At 55.3% G+C, this 25,853-nt stretch overlaps 1 protein-coding gene across 6 annotated transcripts in view; it reads left to right on the top strand.

Annotated features, from left to right (window-relative positions):
• ECE1 (endothelin converting enzyme 1) overlaps positions 1–25,853 on the top strand; it is a 162,282-nt gene that overhangs the window by 107,404 nt on the left and 29,025 nt on the right. For all 6 annotated transcript variants that reach the window (XM_060200868.1, XM_060200867.1, XM_060200870.1 and 3 more), the window contains 5 exons: positions 3,280–3,492; positions 19,376–19,497; positions 21,627–21,773; positions 23,539–23,604; positions 24,308–24,499. In XM_060200868.1, coding sequence (XP_060056851.1) covers positions 3,280–3,492; positions 19,376–19,497; positions 21,627–21,773; positions 23,539–23,604; positions 24,308–24,499 — 740 coding nt within the window. The remainder of the gene's footprint in view (positions 1–3,279; positions 3,493–19,375; positions 19,498–21,626; positions 21,774–23,538; positions 23,605–24,307; positions 24,500–25,853) is intronic.

The raw sequence follows: 25,853 nt of genomic DNA, 5'->3' as shown, positions 1-25,853 counted from the left end.
ATGGCCTGACTCCTCTGAGCCCTTATGCCTGAAGGGCTTTGTGTTTGTCACCAGATGGGAATAAGCCCAGGCCGCCACCCCTGGCTAGCACCATATTTCTGAGGGAGGTGAGTGGCCCCACCAGCCACTCCATTCTCTCCTGCTCAGCTACAGATCAGCCCCTGAGGCTGGAGAGAGCCCGCCTGCAGGCCTAGCATGGTTTGTTTCATCAGCACTGAAACTGGCCACTGTTTTTCCTTATGTTTAGATGGAGAAACTGAGGCCTAGAGCAGCCGGCCCCGTTGCTCAGGCGTGCAGAAAGCTGGGACTCAAGCCCAGGTCTGAGGGTCCCCAGAGCCTGCCCTGCCTCACCCCTCTCTGAGCGGGCAAACCAAACTCCCAGGAAGGGTGACCCCAGCCCCAGCACAGGAGACAGATGGTGAGAGCAAGTAAACAAAGCCAGCCCACAGGGGCACAGAGCAGGCTCCCATGTCCAGCTAGACCAGTCACCTAGTCCCGGTCATTCAACAGAGCTTGAGACTCCCACCTTAGAATAGGTGTTGGAGGCCAGGCGGTGGCGCACCTGGCCAAGCTCCTCACCTGCAGGGGATCTGCTTCACAAGTGGTGAAGCCTCTGTCTCTGTCCCTGTCTCTCTCCTCCTCCCCTCTCAATTTCTCTCTGTTTCTATTCAATAATAAATAAATAAAATTTGGAGCTGGGCTGTGGTGCGCCTGTTGAATGCACACACTGTAGTGTGCAAACTCCTGCACCCCACCTGCCCCCCCCTGCAGAAGATCTGCTTCAGTCGTGGTGAACCAGGGCTGCAGGTGTCTCTCTGTCTCTCTCCTCTATCTCTCCCCTCTCAATTTCTGACTTTCTAACCAATAAATAAATAAAGCTAATTCAAAAATCTTAAAAAAAATAATAAAATGAGAGAGTCAGGCGGTAGCGCAGCAGGTTAAGCACATGTGGCACAAAGCACAAGGACCAGCATAAGGGTCCTGGTTCGAGCCCCCAGCTCCCTACCTGCAGGGGAGTCGCTTCACAGGCAGTGAAGCAGGTCTGCAGGTGTCTGTCTTTCTCTCCCCCTCTCTGTCTTCCCCTCCTCTCTCCATTTCTCTCTGTCCTATCCAACAATAAAACAACAGATTACAGAGATTTCTTTAATATATATATGGTCCAGGTGGTAGTGCTCCAGGTTGAGCACACATGTTGCAATGCTCAAGGACCTGGGTTCAAGCCCCCGGCCCCCACCTGCAGGGGACAGTCTTTGCAAGTGAGGTAATGTTGAAGGTGTCTATCTGTCTCCCTCTCTATCCCTCCTTCCTTATTGATTTCTGGCTGTCTCTCTCCAATAAATAAATATAATAAGATTTTTTTTTTAAAAAAAAGACTTATCTTAATGTTTGTATGAGAGAGACCAGAGCACCACTCTGCTCGGTGCTGGGGACTGAGCCTGGGACCTCAGAGGCTCAGGCAAACCACTGCACTATCTCTCTGGCCCACAGCAGACATTTCTCTTACTGTTGTCTTGCTGCATTTCTTGTATCACCTGTTGTGTCCACCCAAATATTAACTCTTAAAGGAAAGTACTAGCTTTTTTTCTTTTTCCCTCGAGAGCTACTGCTGGGGCTTGGTGCCTGCACTGTAAATCCCCCACTCCTGGCAGCCTTTCTTTCTTTCCTTCTTTTTTTTCTTTCTATTTTTATTATTTGATAAGATAGACATTGAAGGAAAGAAATAAATAGGGAGAGAAAAAGACACCTGCAGACCTGTTCATCCCTCATGACGCTCTCCCCCCCTGCAGAGGTGCGGGAAGCAGGGGCTTGAACCCGGGTCCTTGTGTGTACTCAGCTGAGTGCACCACCACCTGGCCTCTGGGCCATGCTTCTTATATGCACAGGCTGCACTCAGCAAAGGACTCAGGAGCAACTTGTAGTCACTTCCTTGAGTGGTGAAGGCATCCATGAGCGAGTGCCTTCGTTGTGCATGAGGGAATAATAAAAAAGTCAGTAAAGGGGGCTGGACAGTGGTACCCCTGGTTAAGTGCACAAGGACCCAGGTTCAAGTCCCTGGTCCCCACCTGCAGGGGAAAGCTTCACGAGAGGTGAAGCAGGGCTGCAGGTGTCTCTCTGTCTCTTTCCCTCTATCTCCCCCTCTCAATTTCTCTGTGCCTCTGCCCAATAATAAATAAAGATATTTTTTAATTTATTTTTTATTTAAGAAAGGATAAATTAACAAAACCATAGGGTAGGAGGGGTACAACTCCACGCAATTCCCACCACCCAATCTCCGTATCCCATTCCCTCCCCTGATAGCTTTCCCATTCTCTATCCCTCTGGGAGCATGGACCCAGGGTCATTGTGGGATGCAGAAGGTAGAAGGTCTGGCTTCTGTAATTGCTTCCCCGCTGAACATGGGTGTTGACTGGTTGGTCCATACTCCCAGTCTGCCTCTCTTTTTCCCTAGTAGGGTGGGTCTCTGGGGAAGCAGAGCTCCAGGACACATTGGTGGGGTCTTCAATCCAGGGAAGCCTGGCTGGCATCCTGATGGCATCTGGAACCTGGTGGCTGAAAAGAGAGTTAACATACAAAGCCAAACAAATTGTTGAGCAATCATGGACCCAAAGGTTGGAATAGTGGAGATGAAGTGTTGGGGGGGTACTCACTGCAAACTTTAGTGTACTTCTGCTTTCAGGTATATATTTTGCAGTAGTTTATGGATACATGTGAACATATGCTCTCTCTCACAGAACCTGGTCTATATCTAGGTTTTGGGACTTTGTTAGAAATATAATATAAATATAAAGATATATTTTTAAGTCAATAAGTGCTTATGGAAAGAGGGACAGATGAAGAGCAACACCTCGGTTCTGGGTGCATCTTGATCCATAGAGACTAGGAAGGCCAGAGACAGCTCGTGGTGCAAAGCATGTGTCAAGCTGTGTGCACAGCCCAGGTCTAAGCCCTGGTACCACGAGTGAAGGCCCATGCCACTGGGGACACTCTGACTCTGTGGTGTCTCGCTCTCAACTAAAAAGTAGCTTTGGAATGATAAGGTCATGTGCGTATGAGGCCCTGGCTCCACACAATTAACAACGAAAAAGACTTGAAGCAGCTGAACAGAAGTGTTAGCTTGCAAACCAGGGAATTTTACCTCTACTGAAACTATTTCTTCCGGGGTCAGCTGGCCATCCACTGCTAAATCGGCCGGGGAGGAGTACAGTACCCGGGGCCCAGGCCACCTGCTGTCTCCCCAGCTGTCTCCCTCACTGACTCCTTGTCTTTGACACTTGGCAGGAGACCCCTCAGTGTGCCTCAGTGAAGCCTGTGTCTCAGTGACCAGCTCCATCTTGAGCTCCATGGACCCCGCCGTGGACCCCTGCCATGACTTCTTCACCTACGCCTGTGGTGGCTGGATCAAAGCCAACCCTGTGCCTGACGGCCACTCGCGCTGGGGCACCTTCAGTAACCTCTGGGAACACAACCAGGCCATCATCAAGCACCTTCTCGGTAAGCACCCCGCCGGCCAGGGGGACACTGGGTCAAGGTGTCGCTGCTTAAAGGTCAAGCTGAACAGACCTGCAAGGCCACAGTAGAGTTTCACCGCAGTGTCTGTCAGTCAGCCATGATCCCACGTAGGCCACTTATCTCTGAGTCTCAGTGTTTCCTCTGTAAGCACGACCAGCAGTGCTCACTGCAGCGCTGAGAACTGCGGAGTTCACCCAGGACGTCTTAGTCTGAGTGTGTGACACACAGTAGGTGTGCAAAACTGGGAGAGTGGCCATTACTTCTGTGGCTTCAGGCTGCAGCTACTGACTGAGCATTGAGAGTCGTGAGCAAGGGGATCCACCATAAACACACTGAGCACACGTCAGATTTAAAGTTGTGATCCAATATGGAAGAGAAACAGCAGTGCCCATGGGCCGTTCACTGTCCCGGGTGGAAGTACTGTGTGTCCATGGGCTATGGACTGTCCCGTGTGGAAGTATAGTGTGTCCCTGGGCCGTGGACTGTCCAGTGTGGAAGTATAGTGTGTCCCTGGGCCGTGGACTGTCCAGTGTGGAAGTATAGTGTGTCCCTGGGCCGTGGACTGTCCCGTGTGGAAGTATAGTGTGTCCCTGGGCCATGGACTGTCCCGTGTGGAAGTATAGTGTGTCCCTGGGCCATGGACTGTCCCGTGTGGAAGTATAGTGTGTCCCTGGGCCGTGGACTGTCCCGTGTGGAAGTACTGTGTGTCCATGGGCTGTGGACTGTCCAGTGTGGAAGTATAGTGTGTCCCTGTGCTATGGACTGTCCACTGTGGAAGTATAGTGTGTCCATGGGCTGTGGACTGTCCAGTGTGGAAGTATAGTGTGTCCCTGGGCCGTGGACTGTCCGTGTGGAAGTACTGTGTGACCATGGGCTGTGGACTGTCCAGTGTGGAAGTATAGTGTGTCCCTGTGCTATGGACTGTCCAGTGTGGAAGTATAGTGTGTCCATGGGCTGTGGACTGTCCAGTGTGGAAGTATAGTGTGTCTCTGTGCTATGGACTGTCCAGTGTGGAAGTATAGTGTGTCCATGGGACGTGGACTGTCCAGTGTGGAAGTATAGTGTGTCCCTGTGCTATGGACTGTCCCATGTGGAAGTATAGTGTGTCCATGGGCTGTGGACTGTCCAGTGTGGAAGTATAGTGTGTCCCTGTGCTATGGACTGTCCCATGTGGAAGTATAGTGTGTCCATGGGCTGTGGACTGTCCAGTGTGGAAGTATAGTGTGTTCCTATGCTATGGACTGTCCAGTGTGGAAGTATAGTGTGTCCCTGGGTCGTGGACTGTCCCATGTGGAAGTATAGTGTGTCCCTGGGCCGTGGACTGTCCCGTGTGGAAGTATAGTGTGTCCCTGGGCTGTGGACTGTCCGTGTGGAAGTACTGTGTGACCATGGGCTGTGGACTGTCCAGTGTGGAAGTATAGTGTGTCCATGGGCCGTGGACTGTCCAGTGTGGAAGTACTGTGTGTCCCTGGGCTGTGGACTGTCCAGTGTGGAAGTATAGTGTGTCTCTGTGCTATGGACTGTCCGTGTGGAAGTACTGTGTGACCATGGGCTGTGGACTGTCCAGTGTGGAAGTATAGTGTGTCCCTGTGCTATGGACTGTCCAGTGTGGAAGTATAGTGTGTCCATGGGCTGTGGACTATCCAGTGTGGAAGTATAGTGTGTCCCTGTGCTATGGACTGTCCCATGTGGAAGTATAGTATGTCCATGGGCTGTGGACTGTCCAGTGTGGAAGTATAGTGTGTTCCTATGCTATGGACTGTCCAGTGTGGAAGTATAGTGTGTCCCTGGGCCGTGGACTGTCCCATGTGGAAGTATAGTGTGTCCCTGGGCCGTGGACTGTCCCGTGTGGAAGTATAGTGTGTCCCTGGGCTGTGGACTGTCCGTGTGGAAGTACTGTGTGACCATGGGCTGTGGACTGTCCCGTGTGGAAGTATAGTGTGTCCATGGGCCATGAGTCTGAAGGAGAGGAGGACAGACGCCAAAGTGTTCACTACATGCCAAGCTCTGTGCCAGGCTCTTTATGCCTCAGTGAGTCTGGAGCAGAGGCCTCAGGGGCTTTTGGAGAGGCACAGTCAGCACCAAGGGAACAAGACCCCAGATGGACCAAGAACTGACCCTCAGCTGCAGCACCCACAGGTGCTGGTTCTGTTGGCTCTGGGGCGGGCTCTTAGCAGGAGGACCCCGGCTCAGCTAGGACTCTGTACCCCCAGGTAGCAGGGACCGTGAGGGAGGTGCCACACCTGGGCTCTGGCCTTTCATCTTTGCTGGCCCTGAGGATCAAGGTGTGGGTGGGTGCTGCAGTGAGTTGGGCATAGGCCACCCAGAAGCAGCCTTTCAATTTCTGGCCTTGGGCCGCGGCCGGAGGTGGCAGGGGCCAGGCTGCAGGGTTCTGAAGTCAGGCAGTCCTGTCATGTTAGCTTGTCATCCCTGCAGCCTCGGACCCACAACCGGCTTCCCCCAGCTCCTCTCGTCTGTAAAGCAGGGCTGACAGTGACATCTAATGCACAAGGTCACTGTGTAAACCAGCATTCCCAGGACTTATGTGCTCAGCCAAGCAAGGCTGCCCTGCCCAGTGGTCCTAGGCCAGTACCAACCCAGACCTCTCCCTCTGGCAAGCTGGCGGGGCTGCAGCAGGCTTCAGAGCTTCACCCATTAAGTAGGAACTGACTCAGACCACATGTGGGAGTATTCTAAGAATTCAAAGGGTGGTTGAAGATGGGCCAGGTGGTGGCACACCTGGCTGAGTGCACGTTACAGGGCACAAGGACCCAGGTTCAAACCCCCGGCCTCCACCTGCAGGAGGAAAGCTTTGCAAGTGGTGAAGCAGGGCTGCAGGTATCTCTCTGCCTCTCTATCATCCTCTCCCTCTCAATTTCTGGCTGTCTCTATCCAATAAATAAATATAGATAATTTTGTTTTAAAAAGGTGGTTGAAGAAAGAGTAATCAGTGCTTAAAATATTTATTTGTAGGGGCCAGTGGTGGCACACCTGGTTAGGAGCTCACAGGTTCAAGCCCTTGGTTCCCACCTGCAGGGGGAAAGCTTCACAAATGGTGAGGCAGGGCTGCAGGTGTCTTTCTCTCTATCTATCTCCCTCTTCCTCTCAATTTCTGGCTATCTCGATCCAATAAATAAAGATAACTTAAAATTTTTATTAAAAAAAACTATATATTCTTTTCAAATATTTGTTTATTTATTCTATGAGTGATGGCTAGGTTAAAAAGGGAGGGGGTGGGCCGTAGTGCAGCTGGCTAAGCACACATGGTACAAAGTCCAAGGACCAGCATATGGATCCAGGTTCAAGCCCTCAGCTCCCCACCAGCAAGGGGGGTTGTTTTACAAGCAATGAGCAGATCTGCAATTGTCTGTCTTTCTCTCCCCCCTCTGTCTTCCCCTCCTCTCTTGATTTCTCTCTGTCCTATCCAACAACAATGACAGCAATAACTAACAATAATAATTACAGCAATGTTAAAACAACATGGGCAACAAAAGGAAAAAAAAAATAGCCTCCAGGAGCAGTAGATTCATAGTGCAGGCACCGAGCCCCAGTGATAACCCTGGAGATAGAGATAGAGAGAGAGAGAGAGAGAGAGAGAGAGAGAGAGAGAGAGAAGGAGAACCAGAGCATCACTCTGCCTGGCACAGGTAGAACCATAGGAACTCGGACCTTCACACTGTGCCACATCCACCAAGCTCGTTTTACTTACTGGAGAAGCCAGTAACTGCTCCAGGGCTGCATCCCGTTGAGAATTTTCTGTTCTTCTGTCTTGTCTGCTTCATCTTAGCCAGCGCCCTGCTCAGTTCTGGCTTAGGGTGTTGCCGGGGACTGAACCTGGGACGCGGGACCTCAGGAAGGAGTCTTTTTGCAGAACCACAATGCAGTTTTCCAGTGTATTCCTTCCCTGACTGCCAAATGGCTCCTCTCTGTGCTTGGGCTGCATGTAGCCCTGTGTGACTGTCGTGTCTACCTCCCTGTGTTTCTGTGATGAGAGGCGTGTATCTGAGGGGACTGATGTCTGTGAGCAGTGGGTGACTTCAGCCTTCCCTGTGTTTCTGTGATGAGAGACGTGTATCTGAGGGGACTGATGTCTGTGAGCAGTGGGGTGATTTCGACCCTCCCTGTGTTTCTGTGATGAGAGGCGTGTATCTGAGGGGACCGATGTCTGTGAGCAGTGGGTGACTTCAGCCTTCCCTGTGTTTCTGTGATGAGAGACGTGTATCTGAGGGGACTGATGTCTGTGAGCAGTGGGGTAACTTCAACCTCCTTGTGTTTCTGTGATAGAGGTGTGTATCTGAGGGGACCGGTTCCCATGAGCAGTGGGGTGACTTTGACCCTCCCTGTGTTTCTGTGATGAGAGCCTTGTGTCTGAGGGGACTGATGTCTGTGAGAACTGGGTGACTTCAACCCTCCCTGTGTTTCTGTGATGAGAGACGTGTATCTGAGGGGACCGATGTCTGTAAGCAGTGGGGTGACTTCAACCTCCCTGTGTTTCTGTGATAGAGGTGTGTATCTGAGGGGACCGGTTCCCATGAGCAGTGGGGTGACTTTGACCCTCCCTCTGTTTCTTTGATGAGAGGCGTGTATCTGAGGGGACTGATGTCTGTGAGCAGTGGGTGACTTCAACCCTCCCTGTGTTTCTGTGATGAGAGACGTGTATCTGAGGGGACTGATGTCTGTGAGCAGTGGGGTGATTTCGACCCTCCCTGTGTTTCTGTGATGAGAGACGTGTATCTGAGGGGACTGATGTCTGTGAGCAGTGGGGTGACTTCGACCCTCCCTGTGTTTCTGTGATGAGAGGTGTGTATCTGAGGGGACCGATGCCCATGAGCAGTGGGGTGACTTCGACCCTCCCTGTGTTTCTGTGATGAGAGACGTGTATCTGAGGGGACTGATGTCTGTGAGCAGTGGGGTGACTTCAACCTCCCTGTGTTTCTGTGATAGAGACGTGTATCTGAGGGGACCGGTTCCCATGAGCAGTGGGGTGACTTTGACCCTCCCTGTGTTTCTTTGATGAGAGGCGTGTATCTGAGGGGACTGATGTCTGTGAGCAGTGGGTGACTTCAACCCTCCCTGTGTTTCTGTGATGAGAGACGTGTATCTGAGGGGACTGATGTCTGTGAGCAGTGGGGTGATTTCGACCCTCCCTGTGTTTCTGTGATGAGAGACGTGTATCTGAGGGGACTTATGTCTGTGAGCAGTGGGGTGACTTCGACCCTCCCTGTGTTTCTGTGATGAGAGGTGTGTATCTGAGGGGACCGATGTCTGTGAGCAGTGGGGTGACTGCGACCCTCCCTGTGTTTCTGTGATAGAGGTGTGTATCTGAGGGGACCGATGCCCATGAGCAGTGGGGTGACTGTGACCCTCCCTGTGTTTCTGTGATGAGAGACGTGTATCTGAGGGGACTGATGTCTGTGAGCAGTGGGTGACTTCAACCCTCCCTGTGTTTCTGTGATGAGAGGCTTGTATCTGAGGGGACCGATGTCTGTGAGCAGTGAGTTGACTGCGACCCTCCCTGTGTTTCTGTGATGAGAGACGTGTATCTGAGGGGACCAGTGCCCGTGAGCAGTGGGGTGACTTCGACTCCATAAAGAGCAAGTTCACCATCTCCCCTTCCTGCTGTCCTCCAGCTTCTCTGTGAGAGACAGACAGGCTCATTCCGTGTAGTGACATGGCAGCGACTCATCTCATGATTCTTTGGGTTTACTTTTCTGATTTATTTCTAACCAGAGCCCGGCAAAACTCTGGCTTTAGGTGGTGAGGGGGATTGAACCTGGGTGCTTCAGGCATGGACGTCTTCTGCAGAGCCATTGACCTAGGACCACCTATGACCTCCCTCGTGTGAGATGCTCCTCACACACTGTCATCTCTGTAGCCCCGGGTTCTTCTTCCTGCTGGGGGAGGAGGTGGGTGTCTGAAGGGGTTGAGATGAGCGAGTGCCCAGGGCTTCTGGGGCAGCTGCTGTGTGTCTACCTCTGGAGTTTAGAGCCAGCCTGCAGGGAAGGGAGGGGAGGGGAGGGGAGAATTCGGGTTGCTCTGGCCTAGACCACTGACCTGCATGACCCTGAGGGGATACCCAGCCTCGCCTGATGCACTGGGTGTGATGTTGACAGCCGTGCCGAAACTGTCATGAGAATATGCACACAGGGGCTGGGTGGTGGCGCACCTGGTTGAGCACACACATTACAGTGCACAAGGACCCAGGTTTGAGCCCCCGGTCCCCACCTGCAAGGGAAAGCTTCATCAGTGGTGAAGCAGAGCTGCAGGTGTCTCTCTGTCTCTCTCCCCCTCTACCTCCCCTTTCCATCTCAAGTTCTCTCTGTTTCTGTCCAATAATAAATACATAAAAACATTAAAGAATATATGCACACAGCCACACTTAGAGGAAGCCACTTTTTCCTCAGGGAGCTCAAGGGTGGCTGGGTTCAGATTCCAGGGTGCTGTGTGTTTGTGTACCCAGACTGCCTCTTCAGACAACCCCTTCATCTCCCTGGTCACAGTTTCCTGCTCCATGAGACCAGGCGCTCCTTGTCACTCTGAGCGCCAGACACAGTGACCAGAAATTTGCAGTGTGGACCAGGCTCTCCTTGTCACTCTGAGCACCAGCCACAGTGACCAGAAGGTTGCAGTCTGGGCCAGGCGCTCCTTGTCACTCTGAGCGCCAGCCACGGTGACCAGAAGGTTGCAGTGTGGAATAGGCGCTCCTTGTCACTCTGAGCACCAGACACAGTGACCAGAAGGTTGCAGTGTAGACCAGGTGCTCCTTGTCACTCTGAGCACCAGACACAGTGACCAGAAGGTTGCAGTGTGGACCAGGCGCTCCTTGTCACTCTGAGCGCCAGCCACGGTGACCAGAAGGTTGCAGTGTAGACCAGGCGCTCCTTGTCACTCTGAGCGCCAGCCACGGTGACCAGAAGGTTGCAGTGTGGGCTCTGGCCTTTGTTCTTCAGCCAAAGTCATCCTTTTATTGGCTCCGTGCTGCCCCCAGGCTGAGGCTCCTAGGCCTGAGGCTCACAAACACCGTCTGCAGCTTTATCTGCCGCAGACCAGACGCTTGAAGGCCCTGATGTGGAGCTTGGCCAGACGGCCTCACTGCAGCATGGGTGGGCTGCAGAATTCCCAAGTCACCCCTCTGCCACAGCTCTGCTCCCGCCCTGCCTCCCATGGCTGGTTTCCCCCTGGGGGTGGAGTGGGAGAGGCTGTTCCAGTACAAATTCTCAGAGAAGGGGGCAGGGGATACAGTAGGGTGTCATCTTTCCTTCCTGGGGCTTTGGGAAAGTGAGTGAGGAGGTTTCTGGGTCCCTGGGAGGACCCAGACTTTTTGGGAAAGTGAGTGAGGAGGTTTCTGGGTCCCTGGGAGGAAGTCCTCAGGCAGTTAGGAGCTCTGTTGTCTGGCCCTGAGCTGCCAGACTCTTTCTTTATAACAAGGGAAGTGCCACCATCTCCAAACCATGACCTCTGGCTCAGTGCTGGGAGCTGAGTCCTCTTTGTCTGCTGCCGTGGGACCTGCTTCTGGATGCAGGTGTCTGGAAGGAGGCCAAGGCATTCTTGTCTCTCTCTTTCCTTCCTTATTTTAATGAGAGATTTGTAGTGGTGCTGGGGATTGAACCTGGGACCGCTAGCCCTGTTTCACTAGTTGGGAAACTTTTTCTCTGTAGAACCAGGGGCTTGAACCCAGGTCCTTGCACATAGTAATGTGCATTTAAGCAGGTGCACTACCTCCTGGACCCTGAGCACAGTTTTCTTCATGACAAATCTGTGTTAATTTCACTTTGAAAGCACACTTCCTCCTCAGGCTGAGATGACTGGGATCTTCCTGTCTGGGCATCTTGGAATACTGACACACTGGCAGGTTGCAGACGGACTTCACGCCATGCATTGTGAGGTGCTGGGGTTGTGTAAAGTAGTAAGACAACCCTTTTGTGTGGCACTCATACCCCACTAGGGGAGGCACACCCAGAAAATGAATGAGTAAGTAAAGGGTAGAATTGTAGGGCTGGAAAGACGGCATCATTGTTCTGCAAAAAGACTGTTATGCCTGAGGCTCTGAGGTCCCAAGTTCAATCCCCAGCACCACCATCAGCCAGAGCTGAGCAGGGCTCTTGTGTGTGTGTGTGTGTGTGTGTGTGTGTGTGTGTGTGTCTCCTTACCTCTGTATCTCTCACTCATTAAAATAAAATAAAATATCTTTAAGAATAGAATGGTGAAGATTTGGACATTGAAATAAACCACAGAGAAGGTTTGGCCAGGGAGGAAAGAGAACATGGCAGCCCTGGGTCAGGGTGGGTGGGCCTTCGGGGGAGGGGCATCTGAACAGAACTTGAGTCAAGTGGGTGTGAAGGGAAGAGTGTTTGGGCGGGAGGAACAGCAGTACAATGGTCCTGAGGCAGGGACCTGAGGACAGGTGGGGCTGGGCTGGGACTGGGCTGGCAGAGCCCAGATCACGCAGACGCAACCCCCAGCCTTGGCCCACTGTTGCTCCATGCTACGGTCTGAAAGCTGCTTGAAAAGGTGGAGCATCTTTGCCTGCTGAGCGTTCACATGCCCCCTGCCCCCACCCCGCCCCACAGACCTTCTGGGACCAGGTTGAGGAGGATCCCCACACGGGAGCACGTGCTGGAGGATCTTACAGGCAACTTTTTTTTTTGAAAGTGAAAAAAATGTTTAACTTTGACTTCTGATTTTTTAATTAAGGCACTATTAGCTTAAGATACTATCAGGAGCCAGGCAGTGGCAAGGACCCCCGTGCAAGCCCCCGGCCCCCACCCCCAGGGGAGGCTGCATGAGCGGCGAGGCAGGGCTGCAGGTGTCTCTGCCTCTCCCTCTCCTCCCCCTCAATTTCTCTCTGCTGCTGCCCAGTGATAATATTAGTTCACAAGATGCTTAATTTAGGGACGCAGCTTCACTTGCTGTCCACACACCACACCCACCACACCGCTGTCACCCCTCCCCACACAAGCACCCGCAGGGTCCATCAGACACCACCCCCATCTGTCACCATCAACCTTTTCCTCTTCCCTCATGCCAACCTCAGTCTTGCCAGAGACTCTTTCGAGGTCATTTAAGGACCTTGTTGACTCCCGTCTTCCTTGATCTACGAGCGTCTGTAAACACCCACCCAGGGTTCCACGCGGGCATCCTCAGAGCACAGTGTCTAGATCTGAGCTGCTCATCCCCACACCTCCCCCCTTCCCAGCTCTCTCACCTCGGTAGCTACACACCTTCCTCTTCCCTGGGAGCTTCAGCAGCCTTCTTGACTCCCTTCCTTCCACACCCCTGTTGCGTCTCCAGCCTCTGAGCCCCTCCATCCACCGTTCACCTGGTCTGTTGCGTTACGTCCTGTCTGGTCATCTTACTTTGGCTCCTGACCCTGAGAGTCTGCCTTGCTTGAAGTGGGTACCTCCCTCTTGAGTGAGGGGGAGGAGAGGCAGGGAAGCTTTGCTGTGAGGGGCTGGGCTCCATAACAGCTGGGACATTACCTTCCCCCAGGGGCCTGGCACCAACTGTCTCCATGCGGGAGAGGGGCTGTGGATGCCACCCCCAGCGAGCTGACCTCGTGCCCTTCCACCACATGCTGCCTTCCTCGCCCATGATGCACATCTTTCCTCAGCAGAGCAAACATGACTCTGTTGTCTCTGACATCGCCTAGGGTGGGAGTGACTTGTGTACAGACTTGAGGGTGAGGAAACCCCAGCTCAGCCCCACACCCACTGAGCTCATACACCCTCCACCTCAGCATTCAGGCACAGCCTGACCTCCGCCTGGCAGGCCTCCAGGATTTTGCTCATGACCTCCACCCAGTGTGACATCAGACAGCTTTGTGGCTGTGTGTGGCTGTGTGTCGCTATGTGTGGTTGTGTGTGGCTGTGTGTCATTATGTGTGGCTGTGTGTGGCTGTGTGTGGCTGTCTGTGGCTGTCTGTGGCTGTGTGTGGCTGTGTGTCATTATGTGTGGCTGTGTGTGGCTGTGTGTGGCTGTCTGTGGCTGTCTGTGGCTGTGTGTGGCTGTGTGTCATTATGTGTGGCTGTGTGTGGCTGTGTGTGGCTGTGTGTGGTTGTGTGTGGCTGTGTGGCTGTCTGTGGCTGTGTGTGGCTGTGTGTGGCTGTGTGTGGCTGTGTGTGGGTGTGTGTGGCTGTGTGTAGCTGTCTGTGGCTGTGTGTGGCTGTGTGTGGGTGTGTGTGGCTGTGTGTGGCTGTGTGTGGCTGTCTGTGGCTGTGTGTGGGTGTGTGTGGCTGTGTGTGGCTGTGTGTGGCTGTGTGTAGCTGTCTGTGGCTGTGTGTGGCTGTCTGTGGCTGTCTGTGGCTGTGTGTGGGTATGTGTGGCTGTGTGTGGCTGTGTGTGGCTGTGTGTGGCTGTCTGTGACTGTTTGTCTCACCTCCAGACTGCAGTCCTGACCCCAGAGGAAGTTTCATGCACACAGTGCCAGGTGTGCCCTGTGCCCTCAGCCTGGCCACCAAACCTTAGGGCCCTCATATGTGACCCTCAACACGTGAAGCTTGGAGGAAGAGAGGCTCTCCATGGTTCCGGGTGGTGATGCCCTTGGTTACAGTGCACAGGGACCCAGGTTCAAGCCCTAGTCTCCACCTGCAGGGGCAAGCAGCTTCACAAGCAGTGAAGCAGTGTTATGGTGCCCCCTCTCTCCCTCTCACTTCCCCTCCATGTCCTATTACATTAAGAAAAAATTCAGAGGGGCTGAGGAAACAGCATAATGGTTCTGCAAAAGACTTTCATGTCTGAGGTTCTGAGGTCGCAGGTTCAATCCCCAGTACTGCCGTCAGCCAGAGCTGAGCAGGGCTTTGACCTTTCTGTGTCTCTGAGTCTCTCTCATTAAAATAAATTCAAAAATAATTTTTTAATTCAAAAAGGAGAAGCTCTCCATGGAGGAGAGAGACTGCCGCACCTCCTCTCCCTCCAGGGACTGTCACAGCTGCTGGGAGCTCACTGTGAGGTGCAGGGCCAGAAGCTATTCTGGCTGCTCTCAGTGGCCTGGGGCACCAGGGAGGGAGATGCCAGCACAGAGCACGCAGAGCACTGCCCCACACTCGCCCTGGCATCTCCGGGCGTGACTAGAGCCAGGTGTGGACCGCAGGGCTGCCCCAGGGTCTGGCAGAGCAGCTCAGGGATCAACACGCCTTCTTCCTGTGAGCTGCTTGGAGGCCAAGTTGTCATAGAAATGCAGCTCCTGTGGCTTTCCCTGCTGTTCTGCTTCCAGAGCTGAGGGCGGGGAGCCCCAACTCCAGCCGCTGTTGCTCCTCTGGACACTGACCAGGGCTTGCGGGCTCAGCAGCTTGGGATCCCAGGGGCTGCAGGGTGTCTCTGCCTCTCTCTCCCTTCAAGGTCCCTTCAGACCCACCCGTCCTGCTGTGCTGGGCCATCGCCCTGACTTCGTGGAGCCCAGGGCTTCTCCTCTCTTACTAGTAAATGTTGTGGTGCCAGATTGGGGGACAAGGCCTGGGGTGCAGACTGGACCTGTCAGGGAGTGACTGCCTTCTGCACTGACTGGTCACACAGACGTAGTTCTTTCTCCCAAACAGCTCGCCGGCTCACGCACCCTTGCTTTTCCTCACTGCCCAGCTTCCTCACCTCTGCTTTCCCTGGGGAGCTACACTTGATCCTCAGTGGCCACCTCAAACAGGGCAGCGGCTTCCCTCAGTGTCACAGAGAGGCAGGGCTGCAGGGCCTCTCTCTCCCTTCTCTATTTCCCCTTCCTTTCTCAATTTCTGGGGGTCAGGGAGGGAAAATCCAGAGCAGTGGATTTGTTGTGAGTTCATAACCATGAGGGCAACTGAAAAAAACTGCTGGTAGTCCCCTGCCCCAGTCCCCCGCCCCTGCCCCAGTCCCCCTGCCCCAGTCCCCAGCACCATGCCCCAGTCCCCAGCACCAGTCCCCTGCCCCAGTCCCCAGCACCCTGCCCCAGTCCCCAGAACCCTGCCCCAGCCCCTTGCCCCAGTCCCCAGCACCCTGCCCCAGTCCCCTGCCTCAGTCCCCAGCACCCTGCCCCAGCCCCCTGCCCCAGTCCCCAGCACCCTGCCCCAGTCCCCTGCCTCAGTCCCCAGCACCCTGCCCCAGCCCCCTGCCCCAGTCCCCAGCACCCTGCCCCAGCCCCCTGCCCATTTCCCCTGCCCCAGTCCCCAGCACCCTGCCCCAGTCCCCTGCCTCAGTCCCCAGCACCCTGCCCCAGTCCCCTGCCCCAGTCCCCAGCACCCTGCCCCAGTCCCCTGCCCCAGTCCCCAGCACCCTGCCCCAGTGCCCTGCCCCAGTCCCCAGCACCCTGCCCCAGCCCCCTGCCCCAGTCCCCAGCACCCTGCCCCAGTCCCCTGCCTCAGTCCCCAGCACCCTGCCCCAGCCCCCTGCCCTAGTCCCCAGCACCATGCCCCAGTCCCCTGCCCCAGTCCCCAGCACCCTGCCCCAGCCCCCTGCCCCAGTCCCCTGCCCCAGTCCCCAGCACGATGCCCCAGCCCCCTGCCCATGTCCCCTGCCACAGTCCCCTGCCCCAGTCCCCAGCACCCTGCCCCAGCCCCCTGCCCCAGTCCCCCTGCCCCGGTCCCCTCCCCCAGTCCCCTGCCCCAGTCCCCTGCCCCAGCCCCTGCTCCAGTCCCCCTGCCCCAGCCCCCTGCCCCTCCACCAAAGCCTGTGGTTCCTCTTTTGACCCAAGAGCCAGCTGCGCCTGCTAAAGCACCTTTGTGTCTCTGCCATCTCCTTGCACACATGTGTTCACCCTTGGGCCATCAACTCCTTGGGGGCAGGCAGTGGATCTGTAAGACCTCGTGCTCAGTTCTCGGCACCCATAGGTGCTCAGAGAAGGGTTCATGACAGAGACACCTGCAGCCCTGCTCCACCGCTTGGGAAACTTCCCCCCTGCAGGTGGGGACCAGGGGCTTGAAGGCTTGAACCCGGGTGCCCTGTGTGTGTGCTCAACCAGGAGTGCCATTGCCGGGCCCCTTTGTGACCATTTGAGGAGAGGCCTCTGCCCTGTGGTTTCTCATACGTGGAGCACATGAAGAGAATAAGCAGCTGGATAGCCCACATGAAGCAAGAACAGACTTTCCTACTGGAAGACCACTTTGGAGGACTAATAGCAGAAAAGCTGTTTGTCTTTGAATCATCCCTTGGGCTCTCACCACTCTCTTTTTTTGTTTGTTTGTTTGTTTGAATTTATTTATTTATTTATTTATTCCCTTTTTGTTGCCCTTGTTTTATTGTTGTAGTTATTATTGTTGCCTATCTTCATTGTTGGACAGGACAGAGAGAAATGGAGAGAGGAGGGGAAGACAGAGAGGGGGAGAGAAAGACAGACACCTGCAGACCTGCTTCACCGCCTGTGAAGCGACTCCCCTGCAGGTGGGGAGCCGGGGGCTCGAACCGGGATCCTTACACTGGTCCTTGTGCTTTGCGCCAGAGCCGCCTTTTTCTAGATGGAGACGGAGCCCACAAGGAAAGGTGCAGACATAGCAGCGGCACGTCTGTGGAGTCGGGGCTGGGTGCGAGCCTGGGCTGCGTGTGTGGCAAGGCAGGTGGACTGTCCACAGGTGCTGTCTGCCAGCCCTGAGTTTTCCTTCTTGTTTTGGTCATTGCTGGGGCTTCACAGCTCCTGGCCGACTTTTTCAGAGCAAGACAGAGACAAGAAATAGAGAAATAGGAGTCTGGGCAGTGGTACACCTGGTTGAGAGCATACATTACAGTGTGCAAGGACCTGGGTTCAAGCCCCTGGTCCCCACTGCAGGGGGAAAGCTTCATGAGTGGTGAAGCAGGGCTGCAGGTGTCTCTCTGTCTCTCACTATTGCTGTCTCCCTTTCCCTCTCAATTTCTCTGTTTCTCTGTTGTGTCCCTAAATAAAGAATCTTGTTTTTAATATTTTATTTATAAATAAATAAAATTATATATTTATAAATATTTATAAATAAATAAAATATTAAAAAGCGAGAGAGATGTCAGAGCACCAAAACTCCCCCCCTAGCGGTGTGGGGGCAGACTTGAACCGGGGTCAGGCCCGGCAAAGCAAGCCTAGTATCCAAGTGAGCTCCCTTTCTGGCTCGGGGACATTTTCTCTGTAGACTTGGCTATTGTCTGTCCTCAGGCTCCAGGAAGCTCTGAGAATAGGAACACTCCTGTGCAGCCTCAGAGCTGACACAGTGCTCTGAAGAGGGCAAGGACCTCCCTCTATTCATGGTGTGCAGAGAAAGTTCTGCCAGAATTGTCTTTGTGGAGGAGATGGGCCGAGGAGTCCTCAGGGAGTCTGAGTCTGAGGAGGGTTCAGAAATGAGAAGTGAACAGAAGACAGGAAGAGACTGGCATCAGGAGTTTCCCATCGAGGAAGCAAGCCAGACCAGTGGGACGCGGGGGCCTGGGGTGCCTGCCGTGCTCTGCAGTGCCGGCGTGGGGAGGTCTTTTGAGCCACAAGGAGCGGTCACCTGCCCTGGTGTGGACAGGACCACACAGGAGCACTGTCCTCAGGAGGCAGCCTCCAGGATCCTGTGGAGGGGATCTAGCCAGGGGGCTAGTCTCTGATCCTCCCTCACTGGCTCTCAGGGACCGCGTGATTCAGAAAGGAGGACTCAGGGAGTACTCTGGTACGAACACTCGTTTTATCTGGGGATGGGTACAGGTTTATACAGAGAGTTAAACAAAGAACATTTTTCAAATATGTCAGAAATTACAGGTTTCTTAAAGGTCAGTTTGCACCTATGGTAGGGGGCTGGTATGACAAGAATTGATGAGATACATAAAGGTCAAGACAATTAGTCTCCATGATACAGGCGAGTTAATTATCCAGAGGCATTTGAGAGAAGCATAGGGGTTAAACCAGTAAGGTGAGGCACAGACGAAGGAAAACAAAGCTTGATGTGAATCACAGATATCAAAGGGCACAGGGAAATAAGATTTGGGGGTTTCTCTGTCTGGTGTTTGAGGCGTATGACAGAGAGTGTTTTCCTTTATGATCAAAAGGTGAAGTGGATGTGTGAACTTTGAGTGAACCCTAAAGCAGGCAGCCATGTGGCCTGCTAGCAGGGAGAAACTAAGTGTGAGAGGCCTGTAGGCTTTCTGTGAGCTTGAGAGTCTAACAAGGAGAAACTGAGTCTGGGAGACTTTTCCCTCTTGGCTCATCTCTATAAGGAGAGAGGCTAACAAGTGGGGTGTCTTTCCAGACCTCCATCCAAGGATGGGAGAGCTCCCCTAAGCTCTACCAAGCTTTCACATAGTCCCACACTGGCACACAGAGGCCAGGAGAACAGAGCAGAATCCACCAGGGAGACAGAAGTGGTTCACCCAACAGACTGCTGCCTGAGTCTCCGGGGTCACAGGTTCACTCCCCAGCACCACTTTCAGCCAGAGCTGAGCAGCATGCTGATGAGAAAAAAGAAACTTCCCAGATGCACTGGGATGCAGGACTGTGGTGCTGCCTGCCTGGGCTGGGTGGGAGACCGGAAACAGGAAACGGCTCAGAGGCTGCCGCCCCTCTGCGGAATGCCCAGTGCGTGAGGATGGAGCAGAAGGTGCATTCACAGTGACGAGGCAGCTTCCTTCCAACCCGTCTTTTTACAGGATGGGTCACCTGGGGCCTGCTCACCTAGACAGGTCCCACAGCTCCAGCAGGGGTGTCTGCAGCGGACTGTCCCGCTAGAGGCCCCCCTGCGCCCACTTGACGTGGCAGGGACATGGCACGTCCCCTGCTCTGCAGCTAAAACCAGGGCGGCCCCCACTTTGCCAGGCATGTCCAGGGACCCTCACAGAGCTCGAGGACTGAGTCCCTGGGCACCACTCCGTCGGGCAGACGTCCTCACTGCTTCGGGCTGAGAGCACCGGGGCTCTGAGCACCCGGGTGCAGATATGAGCGTGCTGCAAGCCCAGCTGTCTCTCGTTCCAGAAAACTCCACTGCCAGTGTGAGTGAGGCAGAAAGGAAGGCACAGGTGTACTACCGAGCGTGCATGAACGAGACCAGAATTGAGGAGCTCAAGGCCAAGCCCCTGATGGAGCTGATAGAGAAGGTGAGTCCTCAGGGGGGACTCTTCCCTGCTCCCTGTTCCCGCCTGCCCCTCTGCCTCCCCAGAATTCTGTGCCACCACCCCCTGCCCCCGCCCAGAATGCAGAGCCTGGGAGGGGACTGGATGTGTGCAGACGTGGGAATCTGTGTGGGGGCATCTGTGCTGAGTGTGTGTATCACACAGTTTTCTCTGGGCCAGGAGCCACATTCACAGGGGAAGTGTGTCTGGGTTGCTGCCTCCTTTTCCTCACAGGGTGTGTCTGCGTGAGGCAGCAGCATGCATGTTCTGCAGACAGTCTTGGACCCGAGTTCTCCCTGTGAGGCAGCCCTTCTTCCCATAGGAGAGGGGACATTCACCCGGGTGGCTCCCAGCTGGCTTGCTGTGCCCCACAGGGGGCCAGGGAGGTTTCTGCCCCCCGGTCCCCCAGCCCCAGAGGCCACGGCTGCATGCCCAGCTCAGGGAGTGTGGCCATGTGGGAGCCGTGGGCTGAGAGGAGGAAACTGCTCCACGTGCTACGTGTCTAACCCGGGAGGACCAAGATTGAATGAAATCCCAACTCCGAGAGGAATGAAAGCAGAGCCCAGTTTATTGACCTTTTAAAAGACACTGAGGGGAGTCGGGCGGTAGTGCAGCGTGTTAAGCAAAGGTGGCGCAAAGTGCAAGGACCGGCGTAAGAATCCTGGTTCGAGCCCCCGGCTCCCCACCTGCAGGGGAGTCGCTTCACAGGCGGTGAAGCAGGTCTGCAGGTGTCTGTCTTTCTCTCCCCCTCTCTGGCTTCCCCTCCTCTCTCCATTTCTCCATCCTATCCAACAACAATGACATCAATAACAACAACAATAACTACAGCAATAAAAAACAATAAGAGCAACAAAAGGGAAAATAAATAATAATTTTTTTAAAAGAATTATGTTCATGTGACTCAGTAGTCCAAAGAATGAGAGAAAGTCTGACTGCCTCCCCTGGCTGCCCACCGAGCATCTGTCCTGTGCAGTCTCTGCTCGCTGGCCCTGGATAGGCCTTTACTCCTGCAGTTCCCAGCTCACTGGTCAGGAGCTCTTCCCGAGGACTGTCCTTTGCAGTTGATCATGAGCTGCAGAAAGGTTCAGGGCAAGTCAAGTGCAGACGCTAAACTCAGCGAGGTCGCCCCCCCACCACCGCCACCACCATCAGACTCAGCCAGGTCGCCCCCCCCCACCACCATCAGACTCAGCCAGGACGCCCCCCCACCACCACCATCAGACTCAGCGAGGTCGCCCCCCACCACCACCATCAGACTCAGCCAGGTCGCCCCCCCACCACCACCATCAGACTCAGCCAGGTCACCCCCCCACCACCATCAGACTCAGCCAGGTCGCCCCCCCCACCACCATCAGACTCAGCCAGGTCGCCCCCCCACCACCACCATCAGACTCAGCCAGGTCGCCCCCCCACCATCACCATCAGACTCAGCCAGGTCACCCCCCCCACCACCATCAGACTCAGCCAGGTCGCCCCCCCACCATCATCAGACTCAGCCAGGTCACCCCACCACCACCATCAGACTCAGCCAGGTCACCCCCCCCCACCACCACCATCAGACTCAGCCAGGTCACCTCACCACCACCATCAGACTCAGCCAGGTCGCCCCCCCACCACCATCAGACTCAGCCAGGTCACCCCCCACCACCACCACCATCAGACTCAGCCAGGTCACCTCACCACCACCATCAGACTAAGCCAGGTCACCCCCACCACCACCACCATCAGACTCAGCCAGGTCACCCCCCCACCACCATCAGACTCAGCCAGGTCACCCCCCCACCACCACCATCAGACTCAGCCAGGTCACCCCCCCACCACCATCAGACTCAGCCAGGTCGCCCCCCCACCACCATCAGACTCAGCCAGGTCACCCCCCCACCACCATCAGACTCAGCCAGGTCGCCCCCCACCACCACCATCAGACTCAGCCAGGTCACCCCACCACCACCACCCTCAGACTCAGCCAGGTCACCCCCCCGCCACCATCAGACTCAGCCAGGTCACCCCCCCACCACCACCCTCAGACTCAGCCAGATCACCCCCCCACCACCATCAGACTCAGCCAGGTCGCCCCCGCACCACCCTCAGGTCCCAACCCTCTCTCCCTGTAGCTTGGAGGCTGGAACATCACAGGCCCCTGGAACAAAGACAACTTCCAGGACACTCTGCAGGTGGTCACCTCCCACTACCGCACCTCGCCCTTCTTCTCTGTCTATGTCAGCGCAGACTCCAAAAACTCCAACAGCAATGTGATCCAGGTGAGCTGGCCTGGGACCCTGGGAGAGGGAGGCTGAGACCGGGGTGTGTTTAGGGATAGCAGGTGCTGGGGGTGGTGTGTCTCTGATCCTGGTCATTTCTGGGAGCTGCCAAGCCTGAAATCTGTGCAGAGAAAAGCTAGTGACTAGAGGGCCCGGGTGGTGGCTCCCTGATAAGCACATGTTACGATGTGCAGAGGACCCGGGTTCAAGCCCCAGTCCCCACCTGCAGGAGGAAAGCTTTGCGAGTGGTGAAGCAGAGCTGCAGGTGTCTCTCTTTCTCACTCCCTCTTTATCTCCCCCTTCCCTCTTGACCTCTGGCTGTCTCTATCCAATAAATAAATAAAGATAATTTAAAAATATTTTTAAGGTAATTTAGTAGTAGGCTATTGTCCTTGGTTGGTGATCACTGTGTGCAGGACCTCAGGGTCCTGACTGGTCACTGCAGGCCTCCAGAGTAATGCCAGTGCACAGCCTTCAGCCTGCAGCTCTGTCTGGAGTGGCTCTGAGGCTGTCTCTGCCTGTGGACACTCAACGCACATCATGCCAGCAGGCCCAGGGGGGCCCCTGCCTGTATTTGCCACCCTCAGTGTAGAAACAAGCGGCACTGTCTGGGGATTCTAATTATATTTATTTTCCCTTTTGTTGCCCTTGTTGTTTTTATTGTTGCTGTTGTTATTGATGTCGTTGTTGGACAGGACAGAGAGAAATGGAGAGAGGAAGGGAACTCAGAGAGGGGGAGAGAAAGACAGACACCTGCAGACCTGCTTCACTGCCTGTGAAGCGACTCCCCTGCAGTTGGGGAGCCGGGGACTCGAACCAGGATCCTTATGCCCGTCCTTGCACTTTGCACCACATGTGCTTAACCGCTGCGCTACCACCCGACTCCCCAGTCTGGGGATTCTGAAGGCTGAATCGCGTCTCTCTTCCCCTCCCTCACTTTGTGATGGGAGCAAAAGCTTCCAGGCCTCTGAGGTGTGGTCGTAGCCACAAGCTGAGCTGCAGCTGCTGGAGTGGCCTTGGCCCTCCTCTGCCTGCCTGGCACTAAGCAAGCCCACCGCCGGCATCCTGGATTATGCTGAATCGCAGAGCTGGCACTACGAATCCACTGCTCCTAGTGACCAGTTTATCCTTAATATTTTTTTTTCTTTCTAATTTTTCATTTGGTAGGACAGAGAGAAACTGAGAAAAGAGGGGGAGGTAGAAAGAGAGACAAAGAGACGCCTGCAGACCTGCTTCACTGCTTGTGAAGTGGACCCCTTGTAAGTGGGGAGCGGGGACTTGAACCTGGGTCCTTGTGCATTAACCCAGTGTGCCACTGCCTGCTCCCCTCCCCTGCCCCTGTGTGCTTCCTTCAGTCCCCTGAGGCTAGGAGAACCTCCAATCCCATGTGAAATCTCTGAGGGTCCACAAGCTTCTCTAGCTGAATGAAGTCTGCACGGCCTGTGCTGACCCTTGGCCTCCACGCCGTCTTGGGCAGTGCCGGCAACAGGCTTTGCCAAGGCTGAGTGGGGCGTGAAGGAGGCAGCCTGTGTCCACCCTGCTCAGAGTCCCCATCTCTGACGACATGTGCGGGCAGGACTGCACCCCATGTGCACCTTTCCCTCCCCATGGGCCCCTACAAGAGGCACACGCCCACCAGCTCCTGCACCCTGCGAGCACCCACGCTGGCCCGGTGCCGTGCGCAGCCGACCCCAGGGTGGATAGGCCGTGTGGGTGCAGGGCCTGTACAGCGGGGAGGCTCTCACCCCTGCCGCTCTCGCCGCAGGTGGACCAGTCTGGCCTGGGCCTACCCTCAAGGGACTATTACCTGAACAAAACTGAAAACGAGAAGGTAAGTGCGTCCCTGCCCGGCCTGCCTGCCTGGCCCTGTGTGTCGCTCCCTCCGTGGAAACCTGTGCCTGGCTTGAAGCGACAAGATCACAGAGGCGTCATTCCCCTGTGTCAACAGTCCCGAGCCAGGCCAGCACCCCACCCTGCACCCAGGCTGGCAGTCACACACTCAGGCACCTCAGCCACAGCAAGCTGGGAACAGATGCCCTTCCGTGGAGCCAGGCCTTGGTGGCCACCCTCTGTGGGGCTCTGCTTTTGCTTAATCACCTCTGACTTTCCCTGCAGGGACTGAACCCTCCTGAGGCCATCCAGATCTCTGTCGCCTGGGTGGTACTTTTAGATCCTCCATTTTGAGGAGGGGCTGAGACCAGAACTGCTGAGTGACCTGCTGCAGGTCACACAGCCAGTAAATGTGGAGAATCAGAGTGACGGGGGCGGGCGGGCAGGTGCAGCTCGCTGAACTGAGGAGCAGCCTCCCTGTGGCTCCCCGTGACAAGTATCGGGGAGGGAGATTGGGCTGAGCTGAGGGAGAGTAGAGAGATGCTGTGCCTTGATCCCAGGGCCGTGGGGACCAGCACAGGTGCCATATAGAAGCCATGTGTCCCCTGGAGGAAGCACCTGCCTCCCAGCAGCCCCCTGTGTGAGCCCTCAGCCCTCCCTTGCCTCCGCCCTGGCGGCTGACCGTCGGGGCTCTGGGCCTGCAGGTGCTGACAGGCTACCTGAGCTACATGGTCCAGCTGGGAAAGCTGCTGGGCGGAGGGGACGAGGAGGCCGTTCAGCAGCAGATGCAGCAGATCCTGGACTTCGAGACGGCGCTGGCCAACATCACCATCCCTCAGGAGAAGCGCCGGGACGAGGAGCTCATCTACCACAAAGTGACCGCGGGCGAGCTGCAGGTACCGCGGGCGGAGCTGGGACAGCCACGGGGCCTCTCCACACAAGGCTCCTCACAGCCAGGCTCTCAGGGCGCTCACTCCGCTCGTCAGGCTCTGAGGAAAGGCCTGTGCTGCAGCAGTGTCTGTGGCCCCAGAAGCATCACTGAGGGAGGCTGAGAGCTGAACCGCAGGCCACACCACACGGCCAGCCTCCTGCCTGTGGTGGGTGTTCTCTTTCTCTGCACTTTTGGTTTTGTCGCCAGGGCAAGTGATGACTCACCTGTGAGCACAAGGACCCGGGTTCAAGCTCCCAGCCCCACCTGCAGGGGGAAGCTTCCCAAGTGGTGGAGCAGGGCTGCGGGGGTCTCTCTGTCTCTCTCCCTCTCTCCCTCCCCCTGCCCTCTCAACTTCTCTTTGTCTTTACCTAAAATAATAAAATGTGAGAGGCAGAGGCACACAGCTCTGCTGCACCACTCATGAAGTCACTGAGGGAGAAGCCTCGTGGTGTGCGATCTAGCACGTGAACCGTCCCCAGTTACCTGGGAGGCTGTGTGGCTGTGGCAGTGATGCAATGCAACACCTCCCCCAGGGAGCAGGGGCTTGAACCCGTGTCCGCACACTTGGTAATATGTGTGTTTAACCAGCTGTGCCACTGCCTTAGCCCCACTCCTCTACTTTAAAAAAAATTATATTTATTCATTTTCCCTTTTCTTGCCCTTGTTTTTTTATTGTTGTCGTAGTTATTGTTGTTACTGATGCCATCGTTGTTGTTGGATATGCCAGAGAGAAATGGAGAGAGGAGGGAAGACAGAGAGGGGGAGAGAAAGACAGACACCTGCAGACCTGCTTCACCGCCTGTGAAGTGACTCCCCTGCAGGTGGGGAGCCGGGGGCTCGAACCGGGATCCTTACGCCGGTCCTTGCGCTTCATGCCACGTGCGTTAACCCACTGAGCTACTGCCTGACTCCCCACCCCTCTACTTTTAAGCCACAGATCAAGTGGCGTGGTGAAGGCTTTGAGGTTTCTCAGCAATGTGGGGGGCTGGGCACTGGGCCTGACTTGGTTCACTGAAGCCGCGCCCTGACCACAGGCTGCCCCTGCCGGGCGGGCAGAGAATGGGTCCTTGCCTGGTCCTCCTCCTCCTCCTCCGCTTCACGTGGCCCTGCTGTCCCTCCTCATCCCAGGCAGCAGGGCCGGGCCACAGACAGCAGCCAAGTGGCCTCAGCCTGTCTTCCTGTTTCCTGCCACAGCGCAGGAATGCGGCCCTGCTGGGGAGGGCGATTGGGCCCAGTAAGGGCTTCTCCAAAATGCCTCCTCCCTCCATCTCTGCCTTTTGTTTTGTTTTCCTTTTTGCCTCCAGGGTTATCACTGGGGC

This window comes from Erinaceus europaeus, chromosome 11 (genome assembly GCF_950295315.1).
Source record: "Erinaceus europaeus chromosome 11, mEriEur2.1, whole genome shotgun sequence".
Lineage (NCBI taxonomy): Eukaryota > Metazoa > Chordata > Mammalia > Eulipotyphla > Erinaceidae > Erinaceus > Erinaceus europaeus.
This window is presented reverse-complemented; position numbering and strand designations above follow the sequence as displayed.